At 42.7% G+C, this 13,603-nt stretch overlaps 1 protein-coding gene across 1 annotated transcript in view; it reads left to right on the plus strand.

The window, feature by feature from the left end:
* The first annotated feature begins 443 nt into the window (after positions 1 to 443).
* LOC120050420 (versican core protein-like) overlaps positions 444 to 13,603 on the plus strand; it is a 50,271-nt gene continuing 37,111 nt past the window's right edge. Inside the window, exons 1-4 of the mRNA XM_038997013.1 lie at positions 444 to 810; positions 2,255 to 2,429; positions 2,755 to 2,882; positions 5,472 to 5,765. Coding sequence (XP_038852941.1) covers positions 444 to 810; positions 2,255 to 2,429; positions 2,755 to 2,882; positions 5,472 to 5,765 — 964 coding nt within the window. The remainder of the gene's footprint in view (positions 811 to 2,254; positions 2,430 to 2,754; positions 2,883 to 5,471; positions 5,766 to 13,603) is intronic.

A 13,603-nucleotide genomic window follows, 5' to 3' on the forward strand; every position in this document is an offset into this window, starting at 1 on the left:
AGCTAGTTTGGTGCTATGATGCATGTCCTTTAATTGTCTGGGACTTAATGTTACACCCTCTGTGTCTGTTATTGAATAAGAGGTTCATAGCAAACTAGCAATACACTTGACTAATTAGAAGTCTTTGCAGAGTGTTTCAACTTTGAATAAAAGGTTTAACTTTTTATGAAGAGCTTGTCACAGACTGTATTTAACAGATGTTAAAAGCTAGAGGAAAAGCTTGGGTAGTGTGGTTGAAGGGGACAACCTTGAATCAATGAATTGTTTCTTGTTGTTTTTATTGTTGTTGTCCTTTATCACCCATACTGATACTGCCCCAGAGTTAACATTGTTATGCTCTGAAAAAACATGCCATTGTTCACTAATCTCTCTATACATTTTCAGCTGACTTACCTAGTCTTTTTTGTTTTAAATATTTCCCAGCATCCAACACGTTAACTATGATGAGGCCTGTGAGTGGCTCCCTCTCGGGGAAGGTGGTTTTGCCATGCCACTTCTCCAATATGCCCACAGCCAAGCCCTCCATCAACGCCAACGGCACAGTAACCCCCACCAGCACAGACTACCTGCGCATCAAATGGACCAAAATGAATGGGGAAAAGGAATCCACAGTGCTGGTGGCCCAAAATGGCGTCATTAAGATAGGCCCCATCTACAGAAACCGTGTGTCGGTGCCCAGCCACCCAGAGGATGTGGGGGATTCTTCTCTGACCATGGTGAAGCTCCGAGCCAGCGACGCCGGCACCTACCGCTGCGAGGTCATGTATGGTATCGAGGACACGCAGGACATGGTCAACCTCGACGTCAAGGGTTGGTGTCATCTGTTTATTTCTGTATAGTCAGTTTCTCTGCTTCTTCCCTTATGCCGGAGAAAATATCTGCTAAGCACATTGACACTTTGGCAAGTTCATAATGGAAAATGTTTGATAAGCTTATGAAGTTGATGAGCCAACCTTTGAATGTAGTGGTGGAGACGTATTAGTAACAAATCAAAGCAATTTCCCTCAATGTGTCATTCAGTAAATATGAAAGTAGGGAGCACATGTGTCGACTGTAGACTTGGGGTTTCCTGCATTTTGTGCTAGAGACAACCAACTCTATATATATCGTCACGTGGGGCTCATCACTTCTGTAGTGGCTATGCCATAGGGAGGAGTTACTCAGCTACGTTATAGGCCTAAGTATTGTGTGCATTTGTGATATTGGTGCCTGTTGATGGTTCCCATCCTTTTTACCTGAATGGTGAGAGACCCTATGCTCTTATAATAAGACATCTTGTTTTATCCTCTTGATTTAGCATAGGAAACAATCATGTGTGCATCATTAATCAGGAAGTACATCTGGTATTAGTGTGACATTCTTTCTCCCAATGTTTTGCATCGAAACAGTTTCTCATTGAAAACAGTGGCATGCAAAGTTAATCTTCTCACCAGGAAAACTAGATATGATCTGATAAAAGACAAACACAGTAAGGTCAGTCACTGATGAGGTGTCAACATACAATGTTGAATCTTGGCATGTTTACAGTCTATGTCCCAAGTGGGATATTATGCAGAACAGTTCCAGAGCTATGGCAACTGAGGTGTAAATCTTAATTTTTGTGTAGAAGGATAACTGTGTCCCAATCATTTAATATGACCATATTCTCAATCTTTATTTGGGGAGTTACATTATCTGGCAGACATAACTCATATTTGGGACATTGAAAACAGGGATGGGTTGATTTGGGATCGCTTTGGCTTTCACAGAGACTTAACCACCCATTTCTCCAACTTGTTGCAGTTATCATTCATTTCTTCAGCGTCAGTCTACTGCCACAAATATGGGAAGTCAGGGTCATGGTGTCGTCTCTAAATCATCCAGTGTTATCTTCATTTGTGGTCATTGCAGAAGGTTCTAGTCATCTTAAGCTAAATCATCACAAGAAACATATTAGACCCTGATTTATTTCACCTGTGTGTGCTATTAGACAGGAGTCATGACCCCCAGTTTTTAACTCTTTGATTTATGAATCCATTATTTACTAGAGCACTTTTCTACACAGGAACTAATTTGTTTTTATGTGTGCTTGTGCTTGTGCTTGTGTGTGTGTGTGTGTGTGTGTGTGTGTGTGTGTGTGTGTGTGTGTGTGCGCGTGTGTGTGTGTGTGTGTGTGTGTGTGTGTGTGTGTGTGTGTGTGTGTGTGTGTGTGTGTGTGTGTGTGTGTGTGTGTGTGTGTGTGTTTGTGTGTGTGTGTGTGTGTGTGTGTTCCCAGGTGTTGTGTTTCACTACCGGGCAAGCACCAGCAGGTACAACATGAACTACAAGAGTGCTGTCCAGGCCTGCCAAACCATAGGAGCCTCCATCGCCACGCTTGACCAGCTTAAATCAGCCTATGATGACGGCTTTGACCAATGTGACGCAGGCTGGATCGCAGATCTGTCAGTTAGGTGAGATGACCTTCCATGTTCTATTCTGTTTGTGTCAAAAACTAAATAGAAGTAATTGGCTAAATCAGAAAAGGACTGTCTCCCAGGCTACTGGTAACTGGTTGTCACAGGGCCTGAAGTCTAAAACTCTTTGCCATAGCTGTCATTGGTCTGAATTTGCATGTGTACTGACATATACTGAGTTTAAGCCAGTGAAAGTACCCGCTCTATTCTGACTCCCTGGATTTCTCATTTATGACATGATGTACAGGTTAGCTGATGCAATCACCTTTCCCTTTGAGGATCAATTACATGACGTGACCTTATCTTCTGTTTGCATGTGTAGATACCCAATCACCAGACCTAGACCTGGCTGCTATGGCAACCTGCAGAGGAAGGCTGGGGTGAGGACGTATGGAGCCAGGAAGGCCACAGAGACCTATGATGTCTACTGTTATGTGGACAAGCTAGATGGTAAGAGAACAACATGTTGGATGTAGAGTCGGCTAGTGGTACTTCCAATGAAAACCAAGATGAGCACATCCAATGGAACCATACACAGACAAGCTGCTAAACTACACTGATGCTAGTCAGGGGGAGAAATGGGTTTCTACACACCTGGTGATGGAAAGAGTTGGCAATGTACCAATTTAGGTCTTTATTCTGGTATTGTAAGCAAGTAAATGCATGTGGCAAGGCATTTCCTCTCTAAATATTTACTGGATTCTATTTTGTTTGTTGCCTGTTTATAACATACTTGCGGTCTGTAAATAGGAATGAGTGAAGGCTACAGTAACTCTACGTAACTTTGACAAGCAGCAAGGTGCCAAACGTTATACCCCTGACAGGCACAACCATCAAAAGAGACAAACTGCCAGGCTCTCAATGTTGGACCAGATCCTTCCTTCCTTCACAAAGGCTCTAAAAACGACACCAAAAACTATGTGGTGATGGGAGCTTTAAATGCTTCTGGCACCATAAAGGGAAAGCCTGAAAGCGGCCAATACACTTTATTATCTGTGTTTATCCTTCACGCTGAGCCTGCTGACAAATTGAATGTGAGTCGCAGCGTGCTCCATCACTTGTCTCTGAGCGCTAATGTCACTCCTCCACTCATGCTGGGAAAGTATCACACGTGTCTTCCTTGTGGTATTATCAGGTCAAATCCTCTTGGATCATAAGGAGTATGATAATACCATTAGGGTGTAACATGTAGTAGTGTTGATCTTAATGCACTGTTATGGAGGCTAGCTGAGGAATGCATGTAGTTACTCCAGTATAATGTCAGCCAGGAAGCAGCACCCCACCCCACCTGTACCTCACCATGTTCTGCTCACAGTTCAACCCTCTCATTTACAATATACATATACTGTATGCAATAATGCACAGTACACAAATACAAATTTGTGACGGAATTCAGGAAGGTGAGCTTTAATCAAATGTTCATTCTTTTAATGCATTTTTATAAAAGTTCAGACACATAGCTTCAAAATTGTATATCATACACTGCAGTTGGGGGAAACATGATAAAAGTTATGCTTCTTTGAAATTTGATAAACTTGTTATCCCACTTTGGAGAGAAGTAGGAGAAAACAGACCTTGAATGATTTTCACACTTCCTAGAGAGCTCTTTTTTGTTTATGCCCATTCAACATTGTTAACGCCCTCTAAAGCCTTAGGCCCACCCATCTCTTTAAAAAAACACATTTAAACGCATGAGTCAGCATGGCATTGTCCTCTAGAAAGTAGTCTGTCTATTGTCCCCCCTCTATTATCTCAGCCAATCATGGGTCCTAACTTTCTCCCTATATCGCGTAGTGTTTTCTCCTTGGCTAAACTAGGCTCATAATTTAAATGTTTTATTCATATTTACGGAACCCATACACATTTGTAATTCAGGCATATGAAAGTTCACATGTTCAAGAAGGCATAAAATATATGTATATATATTTTGTTGTTGCTGTGAAGTAGGAAATAGCATCAAACAGCCCTGATCCTGAATCCAAAATGGTACCTGTATTGTATGTACACTGTCATACTGTACCTTATGCATACTTCCTCTGTATGGTATATACACTGTCATACCTTATACTACAATGTTTCTGTATGGTATTACTGTGCATATCAATGCATATTTATGTATTCTGAGACTTTCAGTGAACATTTTTCAATGTTTAGCAAGCCAGAGTATACTTCCCTTGACACTGAGACACATGGCAACAGAACAGAAACAGACAGTTGTGTGTTGTGGTGTTTAATATGTCTCACGCCTGCTTTATTAAAGACAAATTTAACACCAGACACTGCGACTGGGGATGTCCGAAACTTACGGCAGTAAATCTGTAAGGTTTAAAGTATGGGATAATTCATATGGAAACTACTGAGAAGACAGTGAACGTTACACCCAAATCTTAACTGAAGACATGCAGTTTTTTTTATCCCCACTGTCGCTTGTTTTGAACTAGATTCCACTGCAGGCTGGTTGAAAACATAATAAGTGTTGACATCTTTATTTAGTGAAAAAGAACTTTGGATGATGAGTAATGAAGTTGACTACATTAACTATGGACTGCCACACCCACTGTGCGGGACCTAATGGCATGAGGGACAGACTGTCTTTGAGAGTGAAAACACATAGTCAGCATTGCTAGCCCACCTCAGGATAATGGAATGAATGCTGTACTGTAGTCCTAAATTAATTAGTGGGAGAAGGTTTAGGCCCAGAGCCCTCCACTGCACTGACACTGGCTTATAGTTATTGGTCTATATCTTCATGACACATGGTCAAATTGGAATGACATATTTGTTATGGATGATACCAGTATTGTGACACTCGTTAGTATCATGGCAGGGAAACAAACATCATTATGTTGTCATCCAGATTCACATGTATTTATTTTCCAAGCTATACCACACAATATTATGCCTGCAGGTTTTTAAAGGACCAACAAGTTAGTGATAACACTATAGTCAGTGATAGCACACATATAAGTTGTATTACAACATCCTGATGCCCAGTCACTAGAAAGTCACAATTGACATGTAATGCCTGTTTGTTTTCAGGTGAGGTGTACTATGCACCTGTGACCCGTAAGATGACGTTTGAGGAGGCAAAGAAGGAGTGTGAGAACAGGAACACCGTCCTGGCGTCGCCGGGTCAGCTCCACTCCGCCTGGAGACAGGGTCTGGACAGATGTGACTACGGCTGGCTCTCCGACGGTAGCGCTCGCCATCCCGTCGCCGTACCCAGAATGCAGTGTGGTGGAGGTCTACTGGGCGTCAGGACCATGTACCGCTACAGGAACCAGACTGGCTTCCCAGAACCCTCCACCCAGCTGGGAGCCTACTGCTTTACAGGTAAACATACATAGGCATCTATGTGGAAAGGGTTCCTTTTGGATTTTAACAGAGCACTCTCAGAGCACACGACTCAGACACAGACTGAGGTGAGAGAAGGTTTAATATTTCTGGTCAAGGACAGTGCTGTGATGTCCCCCCTTTAGAGTGCAGCTGCTTCACTCCCACCCACCAATCCTCATCTTGTCTGCACCCTCTCTGACACAAATACTGAAATGTCTACAAAACAGTCCACTCTCAATATGTTGTGTATAACTCACCTTGTATTGAGTATATGGTTTATTTGCATGTTCATTTTCATGTTTCTTTTGTCATCAAAACAAACTAAACAGATCCCTATGTAGAGCGTTGTGCGTTTCGTGCTAGATAGACTGTGTAGCCCGTTACAGTGAATTACTCACCTCATTGTATGTCCTTTTGTGTTCCGCCCTCAGCAACTAAATTGGGATTGGATAACATTAGAATGAAATCATGACTCTAAACTCTTGCTGCCTTTGATCTCGATGCATAGCCCAATCTGATGGGTGCTTTACTTGATGCATAGCCCAATCTGATGGGTGTTTTACTTGATGCATAGCCCAATCTGATGGGTGTTTTACTTGATACATAGCCCAATCTGATGGGTGTTTTACTCGATGCATAGCCCAATCTGATGGGTGTTTTACTTGATGCATAGCCCAATCTGATGGGTGTTTTACTCGATGCATAGCCCAATCTGATGGGTGTTTTACATGATGCATAGCCCAATCTGATGGGTGCTTTACTTGATGCATAGCCCAATCTGATGGGTGTTTTACTTGATACATAGCCCAATCTGATGGGTGTTTTACTCGATGCATAGCCCAATCTGATGGGTGTTTTACTTGATGCATAGCCCAATCTGATGGGTGTTTTACTTGATGCATAGCCCAATCTGATGGGTGTTTTACATGATGCATAGCCCAATCTGATGGGTGTTTTACTTGATGCATAGCCCAATCTGATGGGTGTTTTACTTGATGCATAGCCCAATCTGATGGGTGTTTTACTTGATGCATAGCCCAATCTGATGGGTGTTTTACTTGATGCATAGCCCAATTTGATGGGTGTTTTACTTGATGCATAGCCCAATCTGATGGGTGTTTTACTTGATGCATAGCCCAATCTGATGGGTGTTTTACATGATACATAGCCCAATCTGATGGGTGTTTTACTTGATGCATAGCCCAATCTGATGGGTGTTTTACTTGATGCATAGCCCAATCTGATGGGTGTTTTACTTGATGCATAGCCCAATCTGATGGGTGTTTTACTTGATGCATAGCCCAATCTGATGGGTGTTTTACTCCATGCATAGCCCAATCTGATGGGTGTTTTACTTGATGCATAGCCCAATCTGATGGGTGTTTTACTCGATGCATAGCCCAATCTGATGGGTGTTTTACTTGATGCATAGCCCAATCTGATGGGTGTTTTACTCGATGCTTAGCCCAATCTGATGGGTGTTTTACTTGATGCATAGCCCAATCTGATGGGTGTTTTACTCGATGCATAGCCCAATCTGATGGGTGTTTTACTTGATGCATAGCCCAATCTGATGGGTGTTTTTTACTTGATACATAGCCCAATCTGATGGGTGTTTTACTCGATGCATAGCCCAATCTGATGGGTGTTTTACTTGATGCATAGCCCAATCTGATGGGTGTTTTACTTGATACATAGCCCAATCTGATGGGTGTTTTACATGATACATAGCCCAATCTGATGGGTGTTTTACTTGATGCATAGCCCAATCTGATGGGTGTTTTACTTGATGCATAGCCCAATCTGATGGGTGTTTTACTCGATGCATAGCCCAATCTGATGGGTGTTTTACTTGATGCATAGCCCAATCTGATGGGTGTTTTACTTGATGCATAGCCCAATCTGATGGGTGTTTTACTTGATGCATAGCCCAATCTGATGGGTGTTTTACTTGATGCATAGCCCAATCTGATGGGTGTTTTACTTGATGCATAGCCCAATCTGATGGGTGTTTTACATGATGCATAGTCCAATTTGATACTAATGGACGATTTATTTACAAATAGTGTGTTGGAGGGTCCTACACAGTCATTATCTGTCCGGCTCTAATAGCTGTATTACTTCAAGGCTGGGCACATTTTGTGTTTTCTTTCTCTGTGGCTAGCTTTGAATAACCTCATTGGTGCAGTTGAGCAGAGAAAACAGTCACATACTACCTCATAAAAGATACAAATATAAGATGTTAAAAAAATATATAATACTTAATATACTTATTTGATCCAAGTTATTTAAACTCTATCTAAACCTGACATCTCCAGGTGATGCCAATTGACTTGGCCACCAAAAGAAAGTGCCGATACAGGTCTGTCACCCTTTCTCCTCTCCTTATCTTTCTCTTTTCTCCATCCGTTTCCGCTGTCAGAGTTTGCCCCTTTTCTGTAACACTCACTTGGTAGTTATCAGAGCAGACGTTAGGATAACGGATGGAGCTACTTACCAGACTTCTAAAACCAGTCAGCCTTGGTGACCTCTGACCTGGCCTTTCCATCTTTTTAAACGAGGGTCGGCTAGATAAGCCGACCTCTGACCTAGCCATTCCATCTTTTTAAATGAGGATCGGCTAGATAAGCCGCCCCCTGCCAGGCCATTGGGCCTCCCTGAGAGACGCTAGAAGTCACAGGGTTAGGAGGTCACATAAAGAGGGCACCCTTACCTCCACATTCCTGTATTCCATTTTAGATCTCCATGTGTTGCCTTTTAGCTCTCCCTTTTTGGTTTTGTTCTCACCTAAGTGCTTTTCAAGTACCCCCTTTTCCATTGACTGGGACACTTCATAATTTCCCCTTCCAGGAACACAAAAACACCAAATAAGACATAATATAAACATTAGTCAGTTAGATGAGTGGCAGAGGAGGAAAATGGAGGGATAATTTGGTCCCTGGACTGGAGAAAACAAAGGAACGTGTAACAGTGACAGCACACAAACATCAGTGCGATAGTGCACTCCCTCTGCTTTCTAACAGACCACGGTCTATTTTTCCTGCTAGGGAAAAAACGGTCTCACACCTTACATCAGAGATAGCTGGTAGAGAAGGAGGGAAAGTACGTAATGCTGAACAGCTGTCATCTGTTTTACACAGCCTGTCGCGCCACTGAGGAGAGGAGTGTGTGTGTATGTGTGTGTATATATATGTATATATATATATATATATATATATATATGAGGGAGAGAGGGAAAGAAGGAGAGAGGGAGAGGGGGAGAGTGAGTCAGACATAGGGACAGGGAGAGAACGAGCGAGGATGTGCCTTCTGAACAATCAAGCTTTGATCCAGTCACTGAGACCAGACTGGGAGGAATATAGTCTTGATCTCTTAGCAGCTTAACCTTTAATATTCCTTCAGTGCTGCAGCTTATAGGGAGGGATCATAATTATGATTCGGCTATGTAATAGGAATATTGGAGGAGCAGTTCCAGTAACCACATGAAGTCAGGAGCTGGAGCACAGGGAGGAACAACACTAGTAAACCCAGAGGCCGTGCGATGACAGGCACAAAGAGACCAAAAAGCAAGAGCTAATCCACAATAGACATCTAAAAGTTCATGTGCTGTTTAATTCCAGTGGTGGAAAAAGCACCCGATTGTCATACTTGAGTAAAAGTAAAGATACCTTAATAGAACATGACTCAAGTAAAAGTGAAAGTCACGCAGTAAAATCATATTTGAGTGAAAGTCTAAAAGTATTTGGTTTAAAATATATCAAAGTAAATGTAATTGCTAAAATATACTTAAGTATCAAAAGTAAAAGTATAAATAATTTCAAATCCTTATATTAAGCAAACCAGATGGCACAATTGTATTTTTTATTTTATTTAGGGATAGCCAGGGACACACTGCAACACTCATTATTTACAAATGAAAATGAAAATTACAAATGAAGCATTTGTTTAGTGAGTCCGCCAGATCAGAGGCAGTAGGGATGACCAGGGATGTTCTCCTGATAAGTGTGTTAATTAGACCATTTTCATGTCCTGTTAAGCATTCAAAATGTAACGAGTACTTTTGGGTGTCAGGGAAAATGTATGGAGTAAAAAGTACATAATATTCTTTAGGAATGTAATGAAGTAAAAGTAAATAGTAAAGTAAAGTACAAATACCCCAAACAACTACTTAAGTAGTACCATCAAGTATTTTTACTTAAGTACTTTACACTACTGTTTAATTCACACTTAATGGCTACATGCATGCCGATAAACACTGTAGGAAATGTAAAATTACTGTTCAAAGTTTGTACTTGTCTTAACATTTAAAATGGAAAGCTTTGAAAATGACCTCACCTACATTACAGTATCTGCCTGTGCTAGGGAAATTAGCCTGTGCTAGTGGGGGGAATGGGGGGAAAGAACATTCTGAGTGGATCAACATGATAATACTGGACTTCTAGACACAAATTATGACCATTGTTTGGTCATTTGAACCTTTGTTATGATTACAAACCTCAGGGGTGGGAAACTGCTTCCAATACTGATGCTCTAGGGACTGTCAACTCCATAACATGTAAAAAATTATTTCAGAATAATATCATTATTTCTTGGAGAGAAAGTGAGAATTTATGGAGTGACTAGTGATAAACACTACAGCTGTGTCTTTAAGCGTCATGTTTACACAGAGTTCTTTCATGCCCTACACTCAAATGCCATGGCGACACTATGTTATTAAGCCATGCCTGGTATTTACTCTGATTTTGTTGTTTTCTCACAAGAAGAAAAGCTTTTGACCAAGTGTTACAAATTATTATAAACTCTGCAAGTATATAGAATGTTGTAAGATGAGTCCCAAGTTTGGTAAGGGGAATTACGTTTGAAGGGGATTACTTTGCTTTGTTTCATAAACAATTAGCCAATAATGCTAATCAATCATTATTTTTTCTGTTATGTTGCTCTCCTTTTATTCCAGAGTTTGCATTATTAGACTTATTGTGGCTGTGGGAGACGATGTCATGATTTGTAGGTCTAGAGGCTGGGTCTTCTGAGGACACTCACTGTAGGGTTTATAGTGAAGTCTATACTGGCGTCGTGCCATACACCAGCGTGTGTGCTGTATTGTAAGTGGGTAGTGCTGTGTGAAATCTGGCGGATTGAGTGAGTTGGCAAGGTACAGCCAAGACAAACGTAGCATTCTGGTGCCAGCCAGTGAGCCTCAGACAGGAACTGGGTAGTTTGAAAATAGAATGAAAGATCCCAGATTAAATAGTTAAGTGGTCCAAAAATAAGACAGTGGGATATGAATTTACTGTCTATTAATCACGCTGTTCTTATGTAACAAACTATTTTGTGGCCTGACCATATTTTTATGTGTCGGTCATTGGTTATTTTTGTTTCAGGCACTTTTTTTGGTCTGGGGATTTCATTGACAGTAATAGACTTTATTTCTATTCTTCTGTCCGCAGCTACGAGGGAGCTGAGAAATCAGACGACCTGGGTGGATGTATCTGTGGAGGGTTCTACCACGCCCCCCCCCATGCTGGCCACGTCTCCCATTGGTTCCACAACAGAGCTCTCTTCTCTGGACAGAGGCAGCACTACCCAGACCCTGAGTTCTGAACTTGTCACAGAGACAGGAGAATCAGCTGAGACAGCAGCGACTCCGTCTATGTTCTCAACCAGCATGGCCCCGCCTCGCCCCACCCCGGTAACACATGAAGATGATCTTGAAGAGGTGACCCCGCTACACACAACCGCTGCTACAGAGCCACACACTACCGTTGCCACCATCACCAAGCAGACCATTGACAATGTCATTACAACGCCCTTCCCCGATTCCCACGTCAATGACTTTGAGGAAATCTCAAGCCATGTGGAGTCGTACCCAGGCCGTGGAGACTCGTTCCAAGCTCCACCCACTACAACAGGAAGTCCAACAGCTCCACATCCTGGTGATTCTACCTCCACTGCTCCCCCTCCGGCCACTGCAGCCGTACTGGTGGATGATGCCAAACCTGAAGAGTCTGTAGGTACCACCGTGGCCCAGCCACAGAGCACAGAATCTGGGCAGAGATTGGCTGAAGCCACAGAAGAACCAGAGGATCACTCCATGATTGAAGTCGGCACGGTTCAACCTGACATTCTTCTAGAGGCCTCTCCAAGCACAGAACCCATGTTTGCTCATGGAAACACAGAGGAAACCGTCCTGGAAGGGATCACTCCAGAGATGACCTTAAACCTGAAAGACGCCCAATCAGTTTCGACAACCGAACTAACTGAATCAATCACCACTGAGGAAACTACAGAAGAACCAATCACCTCTGAGCAAACTACAGATGAACCTATTAGTACCGAGGACACTACAGATGATTCCAGTCTACATGTAACTGAAGTGTCCTACACTCTTGAAATCACAGATGATTCCACAATGATGACTGCCTCTACCACTCCAGATGTGTCAGTAAGTGGTGCTACTTATCAACCAATTGATCATTTTGAAGTTGAGGCTAGTGCCCAACCCTCAGCAGTAGAGGTCCTTGAGGGATCCTCTGAAGGAATTGTAGAGAGACTTCCACCAGTTCCTTCAACCCAAGAGGTACATGATGAGCCCTCAACCACCACATCTCCCATCACTCTCCCAATCGTGTGTGATACAGATCCCGGCACCTGCATAGAGACCACCACCACCCCGACTCAACCAGGAACCACACACTCAGCAATACCAATGGATTCATCATTGAAGCCTTTAGATGGCTCAGAAACGGATGCCCTGACCACACACTCATCCCAAGAGTCAACCGTGCAAGCAGTCACTCACCCGGCTGAGACAGAGGGTGTTTCTGAAGCTGAGGCCACCCAGAAACCTCTTCCTCATGATGTAGAGACAACAGCCACCGTGTACAGGGAGGAGGCAAGTCAAACACAGGCCGCAACAACTGAATCCACCACACTACATGCAACCGTGACATCCAAGCAGCCTTCCTCTGTGAGCACAACAGCAGTTGCCATTCTCATCAACATTGAGACGTCAGCTGAGGATGTGACCTCAGGCGTACAGGTCATTGAAGAGTCCACCACTCACATCCCTGAGTTCCCCTGTGAAACCCTGACTGAAGACCCAGACACCCCCACAGACATCGACACAGAATACTTCACATCTGCCCCAATGACCTCCGCCGTGATCAAGCCCACCAGGGCTCCAGCCACCGTGGGCCCAGACGGACTTCCAATCCATGTCATCATTGTCAATGTTGACGAGCAGAAGCAGAACAAGTCAGGTAAGAAGAATACCTCTTGTTCACTGTATTCCATTACGTCCAATGCTATGGTCATATGATATAGGCAAACAGAGGTAAACGTTGATCTGTAACAATTCAACGTTTGGTGACCTATATAAAGTATGACATATAAACTTCCAGTAGCTCTCCAGATTATGTTTATTTTCATGACAGTGATAACCTGGATGTCTGCAATTAAGTTGATTGCAGTGGTTAAGGTTTGCTGTGCATCACCTGGAAAGATCAGGACCTCCCTATAATAGGATTAGGCCTACTACACAGTCATGTGGTGCACATGTGCTTAGTAGTCTTTCAGGTCTGTCCCTACCCGGGATCCTTTATGTCTGCTCTAGTAGGAGGTCAGATGTGTTAGGCTACTGTTACTAGGGTGGGTCTTCAACATGATCACTCTCCTCTTGTCAACTTGCATTTTAAAACATAAGCACAGTACATGTTTTGGTTTAACTGTGAATAACAGCTCTTTTCCTTTTCAATATGTTTAGGCATAGGCCTATATGACAGAGAGTCTGTATCGCAGGCATGTGTTAACACTTATTGTCTACTGTGCTGCTGCTC

This window comes from Salvelinus namaycush, chromosome 1 (genome assembly GCF_016432855.1).
Source record: "Salvelinus namaycush isolate Seneca chromosome 1, SaNama_1.0, whole genome shotgun sequence".
Taxonomy (NCBI): domain Eukaryota; kingdom Metazoa; phylum Chordata; class Actinopteri; order Salmoniformes; family Salmonidae; genus Salvelinus; species Salvelinus namaycush.